The 19,701-nt window shown below is 45.2% G+C and overlaps 5 protein-coding genes across 5 annotated transcripts; 2 read left to right on the forward strand and 3 right to left on the reverse strand.

Annotated features, from left to right (window-relative positions):
• Positions 1 to 962: 962 nt before the first annotated feature.
• TSTA_081020 (NAD binding Rossmann fold oxidoreductase, putative) lies at positions 963 to 2,081 on the reverse strand (the record flags this gene model as incomplete). Its single annotated transcript, XM_002477787.1, has 2 exons — positions 963 to 1,703; positions 1,755 to 2,081. 2 exons carry the CDS (start codon positions 2,079 to 2,081, stop codon positions 963 to 965), a joined length of 1,068 nt encoding a protein of 355 aa, XP_002477832.1.
• Positions 2,082 to 2,604: 523 nt separating this feature from the next.
• TSTA_081030 (myo-inositol-1 phosphate synthase, putative) lies at positions 2,605 to 4,209 on the reverse strand (the record flags this gene model as incomplete). Its single annotated transcript, XM_002477788.1, has 2 exons — positions 2,605 to 4,127; positions 4,170 to 4,209. 2 exons carry the CDS (start codon positions 4,207 to 4,209, stop codon positions 2,605 to 2,607), a joined length of 1,563 nt encoding a protein of 520 aa, XP_002477833.1.
• Positions 4,210 to 5,445: 1,236 nt separating this feature from the next.
• On the forward strand, positions 5,446 to 6,375 carry TSTA_081040 (uncharacterized protein; the record flags this gene model as incomplete). The annotated part of the gene is made up of 3 exons (XM_002477789.1): positions 5,446 to 5,553; positions 5,608 to 6,017; positions 6,078 to 6,375. The coding sequence occupies 3 exons, from the start codon at positions 5,446 to 5,448 to the stop codon at positions 6,373 to 6,375; spliced, it is 816 nt and encodes a 271-aa protein (XP_002477834.1).
• Positions 6,376 to 6,730: 355 nt separating this feature from the next.
• TSTA_081050 (malonyl CoA-acyl carrier protein transacylase, putative) lies at positions 6,731 to 13,235 on the reverse strand (the record flags this gene model as incomplete). The annotated part of the gene is made up of 5 exons (XM_002477790.1): positions 6,731 to 7,249; positions 7,314 to 7,429; positions 7,487 to 7,975; positions 8,034 to 9,204; positions 9,243 to 13,235. The coding sequence occupies 5 exons, from the start codon at positions 13,233 to 13,235 to the stop codon at positions 6,731 to 6,733; spliced, it is 6,288 nt and encodes a 2,095-aa protein (XP_002477835.1).
• A 1,206-nt stretch (positions 13,236 to 14,441) lies between these two features.
• On the forward strand, positions 14,442 to 19,061 carry TSTA_081060 (multidrug resistance protein, putative; the record flags this gene model as incomplete). The annotated part of the gene is made up of 14 exons (XM_002477791.1): positions 14,442 to 14,994; positions 15,042 to 15,277; positions 15,339 to 15,618; positions 15,670 to 15,903; positions 15,957 to 16,666; positions 16,723 to 16,885; positions 16,944 to 17,273; positions 17,328 to 17,444; positions 17,481 to 17,571; positions 17,622 to 17,672; positions 17,727 to 17,791; positions 17,849 to 18,467; positions 18,533 to 18,616; positions 18,713 to 19,061. The coding sequence occupies 14 exons, from the start codon at positions 14,442 to 14,444 to the stop codon at positions 19,059 to 19,061; spliced, it is 3,882 nt and encodes a 1,293-aa protein (XP_002477836.1).
• Positions 19,062 to 19,701: the final 640 nt, after the last annotated feature.

A 19,701-nucleotide genomic window follows, 5' to 3' on the forward strand; every position in this document is an offset into this window, starting at 1 on the left:
TTGGATCCACAAGCTTGCCGTGAGTGAGATTTTTCAATGATGAGTCTACATTGTGACGCCATCACGACTATTTTCTCTATTTCCTTGGTGTATTATAGTGACAGCTCCGGTATTGCCCATTTTCGCTGTAAACACATGACAGAGCCCAAGCTTAAGCACGCCAAACTGACTCAGCTCGCCTTAGCTACGGAGCTTGGAAGTGGATCCATGCATATACGCGGAGTCTCAAGATTATCGTGGAACTCTAATCTTTCACCGGACTCAACCACCCGCAAGGTAAAAGGCCCCCAATAAATGACCAACATATTGTATGAGTATTGAGGATATGACACGTCTAAGCTTCCTGGGGAGACCGCAGCAGGATTTAGCCAGGTAGAAATCTCCACCCATTAGAGACGCCACAATAAGCTTCACCCTAAAGTGCAAGTCAGCAGGGATCCGCAATCTTGCCGGCCTACCCGTGTACTTTATCTCAGCCGCAACTTTAAAGAGACCGTATTGAGCTTCTCGGAGTTATTAGCTCCTAGCTGCATAAATGTTCCGAATTTAGCGTTCCAATGACTAATCGCGTCAGCATTTCGTAATACGTAAGTTACGAGATTATGGTGCAGTCCTTTCTACGTAGGATTCGGGCACTTTTACTATCATCATAGTCGTGCCATTTTATTTAAGGAATCCGAAACGTGTGATAACAAAAATTCGGTTTCGGACCCCAAATAGCATTTTAGACAGTTCCACTTATACGGAAGATAAATTGACTATCAATCTTGAAAGAGTTACGGTATCGTATGAAACTTACGGGTAATGAGCTCAGTACTGAAATATCTCCGTACATTGAAAGCATGATTGCAGATTCACGACTGTTTCGTCCAGTAAACTGTATAGACACTTGCTGTACGGTTGCATTCGAACAGATTGATCAGAGATGGTATCTAACTTTATCCAACTTCCTAGTTCTCACTCTATAGGAGTGCTTTATCCGATCTTTCGCCGTTCTGCTTGAACCAAATGCGTTGATGGCTTACAAGCGAGTCCTGGAGCGCTTTAGCTATCTTGACTGCATCTACCGCACCTGAAAGCTGCATGGGAAGCTGGGTATCGTCTAAGCAGGAAGCAACAAATTCGTTGACCTCGTCCACAAATGCCACTTCAAATCTCTCGTAGTAGTGTGCTGGTAATTCCCGACGCGCTCCGGAGGCATCAAAAATGCTGAGCAAGTTTCGTTGCGCATGGCCATTGACCACAAGCTTTCCTCTTGTTCCGATAATCTCAGTAGTGTCTTCCTGGCCAGCTGCCATCATGCGCGAACAATACAAGTAGGCAACGCGATCATCGTAGAACTCAATGATTCCTACTGCGTTATCGCAGTCATTGTACTCCCGTAGCTCTGGATGCAAACTGGTGATACCACTTGCTACCACAGACTTGACCTTGCTCTCCTGTCCGTAAAACCAGAGTATTAAATCGATGTCATGGACCGAACAGTCGCAGAAAATTCCACCTGAGGTAGCAGCAAAGGCCACGAAAGCCCCAGTCGGATCAATTTTGTCACACGTCTGGCTACGGATTACCGATGGCTTTCCGATCAGGCCAGCGGACATCTTTGTCCATGCATCACGATAAGATGCATCAAACCGCCGGGAGAAACCACACATGACCTTCAGTTCTGGCCTTTTATTTGCTGCATCGACTATTGATTGCGACTGTACATAATTAGCATCGTGCATCAGGGGCTCACTGGGATGGATACATACGATCTCAGCGCTGGTCGACAGAGGCTTTTCGCAGAGGACATGTTTTCCAGTATTTATGGCTTTGATTGCCTGTTCTGCATGGACTGTTGTCACTGTCGCAATTAAAACTGCCTCCAGTCCAGTATGCTGAAGCATAGAATCGTAATCATCGTAGATGGCGACTCCATAGGGCTCTAAGTTGGCCTTTGCCCATTCTCTCTCGTCAGCATCTGGTGTAAAAATGGCAACCAGATCAGCGCGAGGAGTGCGATGCAATAAGTTCATAGCATGGCGCTTTCCCATGCGCCCAGCTCCTGCACATCCGACCTTGAGTGTGGAAGGTGTCATATTGAGAGATGTTATTGTCTTGGTCAATGGAGCCTTGGGAGATGTTTAAGGTCAGGAACAGAATGCCTGGGACATGCTGTTTATATAGCCTTGGGAGATACGTTCAGCATGAGCCCTCTCGATATCAAAACATGCACTAACAAGACAAGGCCGTAGCTGCAAATTACTGGGTTTTTAGAAAGTGACGGAGATACTACCTAATAGCCTCGCGTATCTTCGCGTATTTCTGGTAGCAAGTACGTCTAAACAGACCCCACCTTCATAATATTTTGAACTAGTTACGGTATTCAAGCTATTCGCATTGTATATTCATATCACATTCGTGCATGTTAAATTTTAGTGCTGTATCGTATGTCCGACAACTTCGAATATAAATAGCAGTGAGAATATTCAATCAGATGGAGGTGGTAACGACTGTATCAAGTAAGGAGCAGAGTAACAGTAAAGATCAATCCAGAACGAGCGTGTCAAGAAATGAGAGAAAATTTAACGTGCGTCCACAGCTGAGTAGCCATGACGCCGATCAAGGTAGCCGCTGCTGCAATGCGACCTCTGACTCCGGTTCCAAGCCAATGACGAGGCGGAAGAAGTTGGTGAGAGCGGTGCGTTGTTTGCCGAGTGCGTTAACTACTGGGACCCCTGGAGGTGTCATAGGTGCCTTCAGCATGTAGCTCAGCAGGCTTAAGACGCTATGAAATCCTTGGTAGTCGGAAATCGAGGATGACGAGTCCGTCTCGCGCCAGGAAATACGAGTAAGAATTTCAGCCAGGATGACTAGATCCAAAATCAGGGGAGATGCAAGCAACGAATCCTCGCAAACATTAAACAGACTGATGGTCTGATGTCCTCCGAGGAAGATATCAGCGTAGTATTCGTCCAATGCCCGCTTGTTATCTCCGACTGCTGGGAGATATTTAATGACCACACAGTGATCTGGATGCTCGCCAGGTTTATACAGAACAGTGTTAGCTGCCACCATATCATCCACAACGTTTGATTTGGAAATCTCTTTGGAGCGGAATTGTGCTGGAGCGCTCAGGTTGTAGCCGTCATTGTTGCCAAGATGATTATAACTCGCAATGGACTTGACACGGATTCCAGCATTCACTAGGAACTCTACCAAAGCGGCCTTCATTTTTGTCTGGCCTGATTTGAAGTCGTCGCCTGCGATATACGCCTTGTGACGAGTTGCAAGATCAACCACACCAGGAACAAATGTATTTTGAGGGGAGCCATTGATGAAAGGTGCGTTTTCAAGAATGCTCGCAACTGCGAAGATCGTAGATGGCGCGATTTCAGAATGCCCGTCCGAAATGGACTGTAGAATCTCGTCGGCGGTCTCATTGACCCCTGAAATAATATCCGCATATCTTTCCGTATTTGCCGTCCACAAAACAAGCACAGTATCCAGGTTGTGTGAAGATTTGAAGTCCCTGATATCTTGACGAATCTTGTCAAGATGAGTGCGGGAAGCCTTGCTGCCCTCCAGAATATTGTCGGCTCGTGCTCCTTGATTTGCAGCAATGAAATCAGGATAGTAGATACTAGGGAGCGGCTTAATGGCAGATAGCTCCTTGCGAATCTGATTCTTCAAGCCTGGCTCAAGAACCGCCGCGCGGTCAGCAGCATCTCCCAAGTTCATGGAACTGATATCCCATCCTCCGACAACAAGATCGTTGGGGTGCACCATGGGAAGGATATCATGAAAAGGGATGTTGACATCTTCACCGGTCTTGGGATCCACACCGAGCTTAATTGTTGATCCCATCACGATAGATCCGTAGTAGTTGGCCGATTGTTCGCCCTCGCGCGTTTGCCAAGTGAGACCAAGGCGATTAGCAATAATACCTGCAGTCACTGTAGTACCATTGTTGCCGCCAAGACCGACAAGCATGACCCCGACGCGAGGGACCTTACGATTGATCTTGAATTCGTACTTCTTCTCGTAAGGAGTTGCAATAACGCTTCCAGACTCATCTTTGGTAGCCTCTGTACCACGATAGACAGCTTGGGTACGGATGAATTCATTCGTGTACTCCACGTTGGCTGAATTAACTTTGACAATAGGGTTTCCAGGGCTTGAATAACGCGAGGTTGCGTTATCCGCAGAATTAATAGAGGGAGACATCGTAGTTTCAAGTCCTTTTCAATGTTCCCGACTAGGCTTTAGTCCCAAAGTCCCTCCGAAGCGTGAAGAGCTTTGGAATGGGTTATGAACCCTGTAGAACCATATCAGCATATCAAATCAAGCAAGGAAATCATGACAAAAAAATACATACGAGTTCAATAGATTTGAAAACGTTTTGACGGAATAACAGCAAGGACTCTCGTTGAGATCCTTGAATATTCTGGGTATTGATAGAGACTGATAGTTGAGGGACGTTTCAGAATCTCATTGATGCTATTTCTTGTCCTCCATGTTTCTATTTATATTGGACATTAGATATGCTCAGAAAGCCATATCCAGTAGTACCGTGACCGGAACTGCTATGTGGACCTGCACGTATTGCCGAAGCTCAGAGACTTCTTTACTGTTCCTGAGTTCTTGAACCCGAATAAGGCGGCGCTAATGATGCAGCAAATTGTTGGCATAGTGGTTGCTCTAACGTCGCGTAAAAAAAATATAATTTACGAGATAAACTCATCTGAGATAGCTTGAGACGGCTCCACAAATTTGAAATGATTCAGGTAAACGTTGCAATCGTAATAAATCATAAGAAAATCGTAATTTATAGTATTGGTATCATAACAGTACGATACATTGGCGTTTGATACATGGTAATAACGTTCGGCCCCACCCGTATTAATAGATTACAAAAGCTTGTGCTAAACCAAGGTTATAGAACGCCTCAATATAGACGCGATGCTAGTTTAGATTAACATGATCATGATCAAGCTCAATCTAGAACAAGTACTGGACCAATAATATTGGATAACTTCTTATAGCTAATCATTACATTCAATCTAGCTCAATAACTGGAATACCCGTCGCTTCACCTCCCCCCACCCTATTCGGACTGAAGCGACGGGTAATTGAGAACTTCGTATACATGAACATAAGTATGTTATCTTACATTGGGTCCATAATCAAAAAGCAAATACTGGTATATGTAGATGATATGAAGTCAACTCGAATTTTGGACCACATCCACTGTGATGATTATACGCAGTTACCAATAACATAATTTTCAATCAATAGCGCAATATTTTTTGGATCCGACCTAATTCCGCCCGCAGTCTTCTTGAAGTCGAGTATGATAAGGATTACAGGCAAAATCTTACACTAAGGAGCGAAATAGCCACAAAACAGTTCTTCGATAGACCAAGAAGAAATTGTTGTATAGCAATCTTTGCTCTGCGCATCATGATTCCCGCGATGTTACTCAGCGAACTGACTTGGCAAAGCATTGCTCTGGCCATTGGAGTAATCTTCTTGGTAACAAATTTGAAGGGTATTCCAGGATTTTGGCATGTTCGTACTACCCTTCCATCCTGATGTGAATGCGTACTGACTCCAACCTCCCAGTTACGACTAATTTATTGTCTACAACAACATATTATCTTCAATCGAAATCGACGGGTGGATATTGTCACCCATGGCGCCCAAAGCCTTTTCTATCCTGTCGTAACGACCTCGCGGAATTGGTTGATTGAGTGCGATTATAACATGCACAAGTCAAATGCTACCTATTTCACGGATCTTGATATCAACCGCGTACATCTGATTGCCTCGCTGTTCAAAGATCAGATGGCTTTGGGATTTTCCGGAGGTGACTTGAATATCGCGCTGGGTTCGACTGCTTGCGTCTTCCGCCGAGAGATCAAGCCATATGAAGCCTATGAAATACATACTCGAGTACTATGCTGGGATGAAAAGTGGCTGTATCTTGTCAGCCACTTCTTGAAGACAAAGAAAGGATCACCGATTGCTAAGGGGTATCTCTTCTCCAAGCCATATGCGAGCACTTCCAAGCAAAATATTACTAGCGTCGCTAGCTCGGCATCATCAGAGGCTATCAATAAATCTATTGCTGCTTCTGCAATTACAAGATATGTTTTTAAACGTGGAAGAGTCACAGTCTCACCGGAGACAGTACTCTCCGCCGCAAAACTTCTTCCTCCTCGTGAGACGCCGACAGAGAGTATTGAAGGCTCGCCCACATCAACGTGGACTTGGGACCTCATTGAGGCAGAGCGACAGCGTGGACTCCAAATTGCAAAGTCCTTTCTTGCATTAGATGCTCTCCACGGGACACTTAACAGTAACGATGGGTTTGGATTGGGTTTGTTTTAGATGATTCCTTCACACAGAATTTGTATGCAAAGTACTTAAGATAGAAATAGATCGGAACCGTTATGGACAACCTATTAGGACGACATTACACGGTAAAGCCTGAATGATATGTTTTGGATTTACCTAGTTGGATCAAATGTGATCCTTCTTCAACATGAAGAGTACTCGTCTTATTTTATTATTCAACCATTGTACCGCACTGGATCAGAATTAAAAGAATTGCATCGAGTAGTGTCTCCAGACAAGAAGTATGGATACCATGAAATATGTGATTATTATAATAGGAAGCTAAGCATCGCGGCAACACCTGCCAAACAAAACACCGATGAGATATCATCATAAAAAATGGCAACTTTCAATGTACAACATCCATATTGGCATAGTCATTCCACTGCAGTTTCCACATGGTTAATACTCGATCGTTGAAAGTGAATGGATAGACACTTACCTTAGCGAGGATGTTTCCTATGACCGGGGATTTGGTGCGGCGGTAGACCTCATGGAAATACTCTTCACTGACCTCGAAAGGGATAGCAGTCAGGTTAGGTATGTATTTTCCTACCAGCCTGTCAATGTCCAGGCTGTACTTGTCGATGTGGCGATGCAGACAATCGCGGAATGTAGAGATTCCAGGTGCCAGAAAGGACGAATGAAAGGGCACATCAATTCCTCGAAGAGGGACAGTAGCCACCCCTCGCTGAAGCAAAATTGGCTGTGGTTTACCTTTCACTTCATTCGCGCACTTTCGAATAGTTCTCAACATGCAAGCTCGAATTTCATCAAGAGGTGATCTTCCTGAGAGTATATCCTGGAAAGCTTCATCTTGCGCCTTAAAGACTCCTATTACTTCTGACAGACAGTCCAGAGCACGGAGCTGGAGGTGTTTTGTCTTAGTTGCATTCCTGACGAAATATTTGTCCAAATAAGAGGGTACTTACATCACCAGCACATACGTATTGTGAATTTGAAACATTATAGTTCACGATTTCAAGCAGCCATCCTGTCTCGCTCGAAATGAGTGAAACTAAATATCCCAGTCGCTCCTCATCGAAAGCTAATTGACTTGTGATTAGCGGACCTGTTAAGTCGATAAGGTGCGAGCTCGACTTACTCTTCGACAATCGACTCGGATCTACAGCGCACATTGAGAAGTTTGACCGGCCCAACGCGTCTCGCTCTACCGCCATCTGCATGGTAAGACCACGGTGAAAAACAACTGAGATTAGACTTTCGACTGGCATGATTTCAGCAATTGCAGCGAGTGCGGAATACTCTCCCAATGAGTGGCCGGCGAAACTGCAGTTATCAGCGACCAACCCTTTCTCTTTCATGTCGTCAATGATTGCTTTTTCCATGAGCGTCAGTGCTGGCTGCGTGAATTGGGTCGAGGATAGTAGACCAAGAGCTGATCGAAAAGTATAAGACCTGGACGCCGCGTTGATATCCTTGAACATTTTTTCCGACGTCACACGCCCGTCCGGATGAATCATCTCACACTCGAGCGCTATATAATTATCACGAATCGCTCTCCCTCTCACCCCTCCAAAATGGATTGTAAGCTCTTTTGGGTCATCGCGTACTATATCCGTAATACGAAAGCCTGGGAGGCAGGGTTAGTACTGACGTTTGCTTACTCTGGGCTAAAAATGAGTAATTACCAAAATTGTCGAAAAAATGCTTATCCGCGCGATCCCAAACTCGACGTGCTGCTGGGCTGCTTGTATACAAGTCCATACCCATTCCTTTCTCTTGACTACCCTGGCCAGTAAAAAGGAATGACGTATTGGGCTGTTCAACTTCAGCTTCAGCGATAATTAGCCTCTCTGACGTTCCTACACGACTTGCTTCAGCTCGTATCAGCATTCGACCGCGAATCATGCCGACATGCTGGTATACGACTTCAACGTTATCATCAGGCAGCACCATTCCCACAAATGAGCACTTGTAGGTTCTGACTCGTTTGGGAGATCCAGCGGCCGTGAGCGTTTCTAGTATATTGCGAACCCTAGCACTCATGTGCATGCCATGTGTTATGGTCCCAGGTAAATTGGCGTATTCAGCAAATGTCGTGGACACATGGATCGGGTTGAAGTCACCAGAGACCCTGGCATACTCCTCATTGGATGGGGGTAACTTGAACCGAATTTCCCCGTTACCCAAGATGATAGGCTTCTCGAAAATGACAGGTTGATCAATGGTCGTGCCGTGGCGGTTCAAGTAGTCAATGACAGGATTAGAGAAAGATGATCCAGCCCTGTAATCCACATGACCTATATTGAGAATCCTTCCCGCCGTTGTGCGTCCGTACACAGGGCCTGAACAGCGCAAGGACTTAAAGACGTGTTTATCATGATACTCAGCATGGGTTTCCAGATCAAACGTCAGCGTGAGTCCTTGGAGATCCAACTCCGGATTGTTAGAAATAAACCATTTCTTAGACCGCAGTATCGCGATTCCGGCAGCACTGGTAAGCGATACCTGAAATTTCGGTTCTTTTGAACGTTGGAAAGTATTTTCGTAGTCATGATAGGATCCCCGGTACATGAAACGACTCACAACCTCCATGATATCATTGGAATCTCCATCTCGGCGGATTCTCGAAACCACCTCTACTACCTTTCCCGAGTCCTCGTTGAGAACGCTTCGGACGTGCGCGCTTGAAGACAAGACGTCTCCCTCATGGATAGGGTCCGAGTCTTCGAGCAGACGAAATTGGTTGGATAGATGGACAAGTTTCAGGAGATCTCCATTGATGCCCTTTGTAAGTAACGGCTTCATGACGGATTTCCATGACACTACGATTGCGTAGTCCATGGGAGCATATAGCTTCTGTTGTGATTTTGAAACGTGATAAGGATCGTCAGAACGTAATTGATACAATGGCTAAACTCCTTGATGTTATATCGTCTGATAACCATAATCCCACCCTGGAACTCATCGTCTCTCCTTAAGTTGTCAAAGGAGCCTGAAGGTTGACCAAACCAAAGCTGGCAGTAAAACCCTTTGATACGATCGATCTTTCCAGGAAGAATCTCAGGGATTGGTGCAAAAGTTATTTCGGGGTGATAACTAAAGAGGAGCTCTAGTCTTGCAGGTATAGCATTAACTGTACGATTTTCGAAAAGTGTCACCGTAATCAAGCCTTGATCAACAGCTCGAACCTCTGCAGTTAGCGCTTGGCTCATCCCATCGGCGGTTGTCTCTAACAGTCGGACAACACACTGGCCTCTGCAAGTATAGCTGTGGGCCTCAACTTGCATTCCAGTGCGAGGAGCGAAAATCCGGCGGAGGGGGTTTTCGCAAATGTTATGATCTTGGACTATGGTCTTTTGCGTAAAGATAGCATGCCTCCAGCTACCTTTCGCCCCGCCCAGCGCATTCATCCAATCATCGAGACACTCGGGTTTTTCTATGTACATTGCCGGGTCATATGTTTCGTTAGACGAGATTCCAGTGGCGGCTAATTGTGCAACATTCTCGGTGCCTGGTAATGGTATCTGCGTCGAAGTAATATCATGACCCTTATTTACTAATGCGCTCACCCATTGGTGATAGATATTGTCCAAAATATGCTTCACGGGCTCATTCGGAATCGTCGAATGCTTGGCTGCCACAGGACCATGCAAAATACATATCCTCCCAACATCTTGGCCCGGTACCGCTTGAACATCCTCAGATTGCCAGAGCGAGTCTTTTTTGAACCAGAATTCGAAATCTTCATCCAGAATGGGGATGAATGGTACTGGCTTCTGCCCCGGTCTCCTGCAGAGGTGGAGGAATGTCTGTATACAAGGAGTGTCCATCAAGTATGAACTAACCTTCGGGTTGCGTGCAAGGAATTGTTCAATTGCCAAAGTTGGCTTCTCAATCTGGGCCATGGACCGCCAAAATCGCATGTTCAAGGCATCCTCCGGTGTGCTTAGGATATCTTCGATCCACTGAAGGAGATCAAGAGTAAGCTTTTGGTAACTGGGATGTATCCATCTGGACTCATGGCGAACAAAAGTGAGTTCCACTATGCGTAGAATGACTTGAGAAAGAGTCATTTCGTTAAGATCGCAAGCTTTCCCGAGGTGGTTTTTACCAAACCAAACCTTTTGAAAGTGATTATTGAGGCTATCAATAATTTGGTTCTTGTTCTCTTTCAAATAAGCCACCCTTAAGGCCTTGTCGGATATGCTGAAGACAGTACGATCCATTGTAGCCCACAACTGGACTCCCCGTGTGGCAATCTTGTGTATCGGTTCACCCATTTCGGAGCGTACGGTCAAAACACCTCCGGTAGGTCGCTGGTATGTTTGTTCCCAATCGCTGTCCTCCACACCGGGAGTGTCAGCAATCAGCATTTTAGCTTCAATGCTGGTGTGGGCTTCCTTGGCTATCATGACCCTACTGCCCATGAGAATACCGTCAAATGGCATTGGCGAGCTGGCATTGAATAGTTGTGCCCATTCACCAGTCAAATAGGGCAATGTGTCCTCCGCACCTCCGAATCCGCTTCCTGCCACAAGAATAATATTCTTACATGCTCTGATCCTACCATACATTTGCAAAATTGGATCATGGAAGTCCTCGTAGGAGTGGTGACCACCTCCTCTACCACCAGTCCACTGCAAGACAATGGGAAAAGTCTTGTTTTCACGGGCTATGTCGATAACCTGCTGGATGGACTCAACTGACCCGGGCTTGAAAGAGATGTGCTTGATACCTAAGGTTCGAATATACTCATTTGCCACATCAATAGACGGGATCCCAGCACCAATAGAAATTCCATCGACTGGTAGGCCTTTGGAACGCAGGTCTTTCAGCAAAGGAATCTGCCATCGTACGGAATTTGGATTCGCGTATATTATATTGCAGGTAATACCTCTACCTGGTATTACACTCTGGGCGACGTTTGTAATTGCATTCTCAAGATCATTGGCGTTGTAATAACCTCCACCCGCCAGCTCGATATGATATCCTGCGTTCATCACGGAAGAGACGAAATCTGGCGCCACGGTGGTCGGCGTCATTCCTGCGACCATTACTGGCGGCAAGCCAAAAATTTCAGTAAACTTGGTTCTGATTTGGACTTTATTGGTGGGGTCTGTGATCAAACGTGGTTTATACTCCTCCGCCCAGCTAGTTGCGTACTGTACGGGACATCCAGGGTCTCGGTTGAAGAATTCAGCTTTGTTACCATACTCCTCACTATCTTTCATGGAAGTACCAAGCACAAGTCTGACACCAAGACCACCTTTGTTATGGACAGTAACAGTACCCAGCCCAGCACTGCCGCCTGGTCCAAAATCAATCAGATGGGTGGCACCGGGAAACGTTGTAGCCTTCTCCCAATGGACCGGCTCTTCAACCACCATTCGCACAATGTCTGGTATAATATTTTTCTCTTGAAATTTTCGCATGTCCTGCCCATCAGTCGTGCCGAATATAGGAATGTGGAGCTGACTCGCTGATATTTTGAGACCCTTTAGGTCCTGGAGAACTAAGGCAGATACATCCTTCAGGCATGAACCATGAAATGGTGCTGTGACAAACAAGAAGCGACTTTCGAGATTAGGCTTTCGCTGACTAGCGGGAATTCGGGCAGCTGAGTTTGATTTCGTGGCTTTCATAGTCCTCAAGTGTAGATTGAGACCATGTAAACTAAGCGGCGGGCCAGTGACGACCATATTCATCGGAGAGTTGATGAGTGAGATTGATATTTGAGCACTTTCGGGCAAGTGTTTGTTTACTTGATCAATGCTCTTTTGTAAGGTTTCTCGTCGAAGATTGCGCACTCTCAGCATTGGGCTTGGGGTCCCTTCACCATTATCTTGCGCATCTTGTCGCACGGCTTCGGGCAGAAATTGAGGAGGATACCATTCGTGACATCGACATGCAATATAAAATAAGATTCGGAGCGCATCCTGCGAGTGTCGATAGAAGTCCTCCCACGTATCAGAAACGGCGAATATCAATGCAACGACAATCCCTTGCGAATGACCAGTCACTCCGGACAAGTGGCTGCACAGCTCACGAGGTTTAAGGCCCATTGCTCGACAAGCTACCACAACATGACATATTTGTAAAAGTCCAATAAGCGGCATACTGATGGGTGCGGATAGAAGGTATTCAGCATCTGGCTCTGAATCGGAATTTTGAAGCCATTGGAGCAATTTGAAATCCTTAGGGAAGTGAATCTTAAATTCAGGTTCCGCAGAAAGGCATTCCAGCAGACGGGCCGCGGAATCAATAAATATCTTGAGGAAGGCCGGATAGGTGGAATGCATTTCCCTCAAATCATCAAAATACTTCTCGTCGTTGCCTTGTCCTCCGAATAAAGCGTAAATCCGCGCACTACCCTTGCTAGCCGCTTGAAGAAGGTTTGATGGGAGACTTTCCGGCGATCGATCTAACATCCTTTGAGCATTAAAGTAAGTTCGTACGATTGAGAGCTTTCGTTTCAAGGGGATATCAATGCTCTGTAAGGCGGCATGGATCTCGTTCCCATCGAGGTAGTCTTGTTCAAGAGAGTCCAAAAGGGATTCAACTATCAACAATGCGTCTCGAGAATCATCTCCATACCCATGTTCCAGAGCTCTCATCATACAGAAGTCGAGAAACTCAGTAACTATTTCTTCATTTGTAGAAATATCACTTTGAGATCCAAGCGACCGTAGAGAAGTGGCACAGTCCTCCCAAAGTCTATTAGCGAAAGAGAGTGTTGATGCTGGAAGCTCTATATGAGTCTCCAAATTATCCCATCTCGCTACCAGCGTTGCTTTGTCGCTGCTGACGGGAAGTGATGCGGCGATATCAGGTGTAAGAACAGCGAATTCGGAGCTAGCACTCGATGCAGGAGTATTCTTGGTGATCATCTCGAATAATCGCCCTCGCAATCGAGGTTAGGATGCACCTGGACCGGGCACTTGTAGAGCAATTTTGATGAAAAAACTTGGAAAATTCGAAGAGATAGAAGATATGTTGAAGTGAATTCGGGTGATGGGTATCTCGACTGTAGAGTTCTTTTGCAGATAGGATATTCCGGACACGCTACCATGCATGAATATCGGCGAGATTAAAATATCACTTTTATGAGTGCTAAACCTGCCCTTGCATAGTTCATCAGAACCAGGTTTAACTCACTGTTGAATTTGGATACATGATGCCCTATTTCGGTAGGTCATGGATACCATGGTACCGTATTCAGATGAGTATCGTATCTTGTAACAGTACCATACCAGGATACAGATGAGTTGCAGGTGGGGCAAAGTTACGGCCAGGTAGCTGGTTTCGTTACAGACCCACTTTTGAAAATAGACTATCGTATTGCCTAGTACTAATACTGGTACATACTAGTACATGCTGAAAGCACGTGGCGTCAAGGTTTACGCCGTGCCGGCCCGGCCCCCACTGTGCCGACCGAAAGGGGCGGATGACTGCAGCGACGTACAATCCTGCAGCTGAGATCGCAATGCGATCGCCACAATGCCATGTGGGTTTAGATAAGTTTATTTTTGAGATGAGTGGAGCTTGCATGGTTTTACGCGCGAACCAATGGACTTCGAGGAAACCTATGTGGTTCAAAATTGACATCCTTCTCCTGTCACTCTTTTCCATTGGTCCCAAAGCCCAAGTTCGCAAACCCCAATACCTCCGAAAGAGTCCCAAGCTTATTTGGAGTCCCCAGAATGTTCCCAATGACTAGAAGCTGTTAGTTTTTTATTCAATACTGACTTTGACAGAGCCAGCGATTATGTCGAGCTCCAGAAACACTCGACGAGGATACATCACCAGTGACTCTTCTCCCAAGAGCCTGGTCAGTCGCCATGATGCTTGCGAAAAATTGCTCTGTCGCTGTAGAAGACCATTTTGGTCCTCGAGCCACTCTATGTTATGATGGTTATGATTTTACCTTGATGTTCGAAGACTTAATTCTGACAGTTATTCCTATTGGACTACTTTTCCTTTGCCTGCCACTAAGACTTGTGCAACTATTTCGAAAAAGACAACATACAATAAGTCATGACCTTAGGTCCTCAATCAAACTCGTATGTCCTCAGATCTTCTTTGTGGGTTTGACGATGTTGAATGTTGACAATATTAATCGCCAGGTCAGTTATGTCGTTTTGGCATCAATTCAAACTACACTTGTGGTCTTGTGGTCTCTTCCGGGAAGAGAAAAAGCACGTTCAACCTTGCCAGCTGCCATTTTGGGTGTGGCTGCAGCACTTGCACTGGGCGTTCTATCAAACCTGGAGCATGCCCGATCAATAAAACCCCCAGCACTGATAGAAATCTACCTTTTTTTTACAATTCTTCTCGATGCAGTTCGCGCGAGAACGATATGGAAACTGAGCTCTGACAAGACCGTATTTATCGTGTTTATCATATCCATGTTCGTGAAATTCGCACTTTTCGTTCAAGAATCTTGGCCTCGTCAAAGTTACCCGTCATCAGATTCCTACACTCCCGAAGAAAAGGCCGGATGGCTTAATAGACGGCTATTCTGGTGGATTAACCCCTTGCTACTACTTGGAACTCGCAAATCACTCGAAATGAAAGACCTTCCCGAATTGAGCCATGACCTCCGGTCTCAGGAATGCTGGAAAAGCTTTTCTGAAAGCTGGAAAGAAGGTACGCATGATTATTCCGCCCTTCGAACTTTCATTGATCTTTATCAGCAAGTCCCATTTTCAAAACGAAATGCAATGGGCTTTTACTTTTCAGCTGCTGGGCGTTTAAAAGCATGCTCCTAAAAGCGGTAGTTCCTCGCCTGTGCTTTACAGGATTTACCTTCGCCCAGCCATTTCTGATTGACGCGGTAACCAAGTACCTGCAAAATTCCGCCTCAGAGGCCAATCTAAGTCAGGGACATCTCCTCATTCTTGCTTACATTATTGTTTATATTGGAATTGCAGTAAGTTAGGCCATGCTAACCATACTCTTAATTTCTGACACTAAGAACTGGCCTGGCGAAGATATCCGAGGCTTGTTATCAGTATATGACTTATCGCACAATCATCCTAATGCGCGGATGCTTGGTGCCACTGATCTACGAGAAGACACTTTCGATAAAAATGAAAGCCGGTCAGGAGTCTGCCCCATTGACTTTAATGAGCGCCGACATTGAGAAGATTGCGTTTGGAATGCGCTACATGCATGAAGCTTGGGGAAATGTCATTGAGATTGCTTTAGCGCTTTGGCTTTTATATGATCAACTCAAATATGGAGGTCTCAGCCCTATTTTGATCGCAACATGTAAGCTTTTATCCTCTAATATGACGAGCTTACTGACATGTATTTGTATAGTATGCGGAATCGTGGCAGCGACGATGGCACCTGCGATAGGTCATCGGCAAGCGAAATGGGTAAACTCGATTCAGAAAAGACTGGGTGTAACCTCTTATATGATCAATTCGATGAAGAGCTTAAAGTTGGAAGGCCTCACCTCGTGGTTTATGAATAGCATCCAAAACCTTCGAATTGACGAAATAAAATACGGAAACCAATTCAGATCTTTTCTTATCTATGCTGTCAGTCTCTGTGAGTTTGACGCATCCTTCTGTCTCTTTTGGGGCGTTGCTAACGAGTGGAAGCATTCGGTACTACCGTCATATCGCCAGTTGTAGGATTTGGGATATTTGTCGCAACGTCAAATGGCCCTCTCACTACCCACAAAGCTTTTACTACGCTTGCTTTGTTCTCGGTTCTCCAGACACCAATGTCAATGCTCTTGCAAGCTGTTCCAAATCTGATATCAGCCCTGGGATCACTCGAGCGTATTCGACTCTTTCTTCTGACCGAGGATCCACCACAGGAGATCACGTATAAAACATTACATAAATCCGACCAAACGCTAGACACTTTAATTGAGCTCAAATTCACGCAAGCTGAACATCCCAACACCATTGTCGCTGAAAACTGGAGTACCGGTTGGGACCATGACGTTCCAATTATCAAGAATATAACATTCAGAATCGATTCCTCCTCACTGGCAGTAATTTGCGGGCCAACTGGGTGCGGCAAATCCACTTTTTTGGCGGGGCTTCAGCGTGAAACTCCATACGAGAATGGTCATTTGAGATGTCAGACTCTGGGAGCCGCATACTGTGCTCAAGAACCCTGGTTGCAGAACGGTACCATTACGGATAATGTTATTGGACCGTCAGCCTACGAAGCAAGGTGGTATCGCGAAGTTGTTGAGGCCTCAGGTCTAAGCAAGGATATTAATCTACTCCCTTTGGGATCCCACACCATGGTTGGAAGCAAAGGTTTATCGCTCAGCGGTGGGCAGAAACACAGAGTGGTAAGAAGTTGTCCTCGGGTGAAAGGGAGTTGATCGCACTTATTGACATTGAGCAGGCATTGGCTAGGGCGCTGTACTCAAGAAAAGCGCTACTCCTCCTTGATGACATTTTTAGTGGCTTTGACACTGGCACTGAACGGCTAGTTATGACAAATTTGTTCGCTGAAGATGGCTTTTGTAAGAAGCATAAAGTTACAGTGATTCTCGTAACACATTCAGGTATGTGCTATTGAGTTTGTTACCAATAATCAAATTTTCAGGACTAATCTCTTCGTAGCGAATGCCATTTCATTCGCCGACCAAGTTATTTCCTTGGACAAAAAGGGCCATCTGATTGAAAACGACGGTTCCTTATTATCAGTCTCAATGAAGATGAGTACAACTGATCTCCATGAAGATGCAGTAGACAAGGGTAACATGAGACATGGCATTGCTCGGAATTCCAATCTTCAAGTCGAACTGGCAGCGCAGGTTGAGACTGCAGAAGCTAGTCAAAAAATAGGCGATTACGAGATTTACCAATATTATCTTGGAATAGTCGGATGGTTAAACACAATCGTGTTCTTCGTCGCGGTTGCAGTATTTACATTTGGTCTAACATTTCCAAGTACGCATACTTTCCCTTTTCCGCACGAAGGACGCGACAGCTTACTGATGTCAGGTGTATGGGTCCAGTGGTGGGCAGCTGCTGATGAAAAGGATCCAAACCATCACCTTGCTTTATATTTGGGGGTTTATTCATTCCTAGCAGTTTTGGCGGAGGTGGCGTTATTCTTGGGTTGCTGATAAGTATTCCTAATCCTATTATTAACAGGTTTACTGACGCAATGCACGCATCTCATGTCCAATATGATTCCTAGGGCATCCCAAAAGTTACATTTTATTCTACTTGAAACTGTTTTGCGGTATGTTCTTTTGTTTTATTGAGAATTATACAGTTGCTGATTCGTGGTAGAGCGCCGATGTCCTTTTTTAATTCTACCGACTCCGGAGTGACTATCAATAGGTAATGGATCACCTGGAAAAGAGACCTAAAAATCTTCTAGCTAACAGCGCATAGATTCAGTCAGGACTTACAATTAGTCGACATGGAACTCCCACTTGCTATTGTTGAGACGACTGCTGGTAATTCCCAACAATCCACGTGCTCATGCCTGCTCCATACTAACTAACATGAACTAGCTTTTGCACTTTGCATAGCACAGCTGATTATTATTTTCGTGACGGGAAAATACATTGCGGCTATTATTCCACTTTGCCTGGCAGTTTTCTATTTACTTCAAAAATTCTACCTCAAGACCTCTAAGCAACTCCGATTCATGGAACTGGAAGCCAAATCGCCACTGTACTCAAAATTCATGGAGACAGTAAGCGGACTCACTACTATACGTGCTTTCGGATGGCAAAAACACTTCCTTGAACAGAACTGCAGTTTAACAGATGCTTCACAGAATCCCTATTACCTTCTGTTTGTCATTCAACGCTGGTTAACCCTTGTATTGGACTTTACTGTAGGTGGAATAGCCGTCCTGATTGTCGGTGTTGCTGTGGGCGCTCACGGATCCATTGGGGCCGGCTCCGCTGCGCTTGGTCTTCTCAACATTATCAACCTGAGCGAGAGCTTTAAGCAACTGATATCGAATTGGACAGTTTTAGAGACGTCGATTGGTGCTGTCTCGCGTGTTAAGCAATTTAAGGTAGATGTCCAACCAGAGCAAGAATTGGAGGATCCATTGATAGTTTCAGAAAGCTGGCCCGAAAATGGGCATATCGAATTTCACAATGTCTCCGCCTCTTACAGGTAGGTGGTTCCTTCAACTTCCATTCAATCAGGGGAAGTGGGATGTACTAACATCGCCAACACAGCCAAGATGGCAAACCAGTTTTATCTAACATGAACTTATCAATATCGGCTGGCGAAAAGGTTGCCATCTGCGGACCTAGTGGAAGGTGATTTGACTCTCAGGCCAGTTATAATTCTATTTCTTTCAGGCTGACGTATTCTTCACAAAGTGGAAAGAGTTCGCTGGTCCAACTACTTTTTAGATCACTGGAAGCTAGTGAAGGAACCGTTGCCATCGATGGGTTGGATATTAGTACAGTCTCTCACGATCAAATCCGTTCATCCATTTGCTGCATACCTCAAGAAGTCACTATTCTTCCCGGGACGATCCGTCAGAATATTGATCCACGCGGGATTTCGCATGACAATGATATTGTGGAAGTATTAAAAGAAGTCAGGCTTTGGGATAGAATATCAACAGGTCTCGGTGGCTTGGATGGGTATATCCATGGAGATACCTTCTCTCAGGGGCAGAGGCAGCTATTGCGGCTGGCTTCAGCCGTACTGAGAATACGTAAAGTGGTTGTGCTTGATGAGGCTACAAGCAGGTAAAGTCCCATCTTCCTTTATAAATTCATCTTGCGGCCTAATGCTTTCGGTACTAAAACCATGCAGCGTGGATCATGATACGGATACCCTCATGCAGAATATGATCCGCAACGCCTTCGCTTCGTGCACTGTCATAGCAGTAGTGCACCGTCTCCACACCATTCTCGACTTCGACAAAGTATTTGTTCTGAAAGAAGGACGTATTGTTGAGTCTGGCGGTCCGAAGGACTTATTGAATCGGGAAGATAGCTTATTTCGACAGCTTTATAGAAGAAGCAATACTTCAGTCGCTACTGATGTAACGGAATTTTGCACTTGATTATGAGCCTGCCAATGACGGAGCATGGTATGAAAATATACTATCAATCATTCTGTGCAAATATTATAGCTAAGTACTTCACATTAGGTATCTGCAAGATTGAATGTAGCAAATCAGAAGATCGGAAGATGAATACAGATTTTCTGAGACGTTGGCCCCGAAAGTTGGCATTGTGAACCCAACACATGCATCACCTTGGCCTTTTAATCATGTCAAATCTTCAGATTAATTGAGATAGAGGCTACTGTGGATTTGATAAGGGTCTTACACTTGGAAAGAAGAATACGCAAGTCACTAGCAATAATTAGACAAGATGCAACACAA

Source organism: Talaromyces stipitatus, genomic scaffold (genome assembly GCF_000003125.1).
Source record: "Talaromyces stipitatus ATCC 10500 scf_1105507295527 genomic scaffold, whole genome shotgun sequence".
Taxonomy (NCBI): Eukaryota; Fungi; Ascomycota; class Eurotiomycetes; order Eurotiales; family Trichocomaceae; genus Talaromyces; species Talaromyces stipitatus.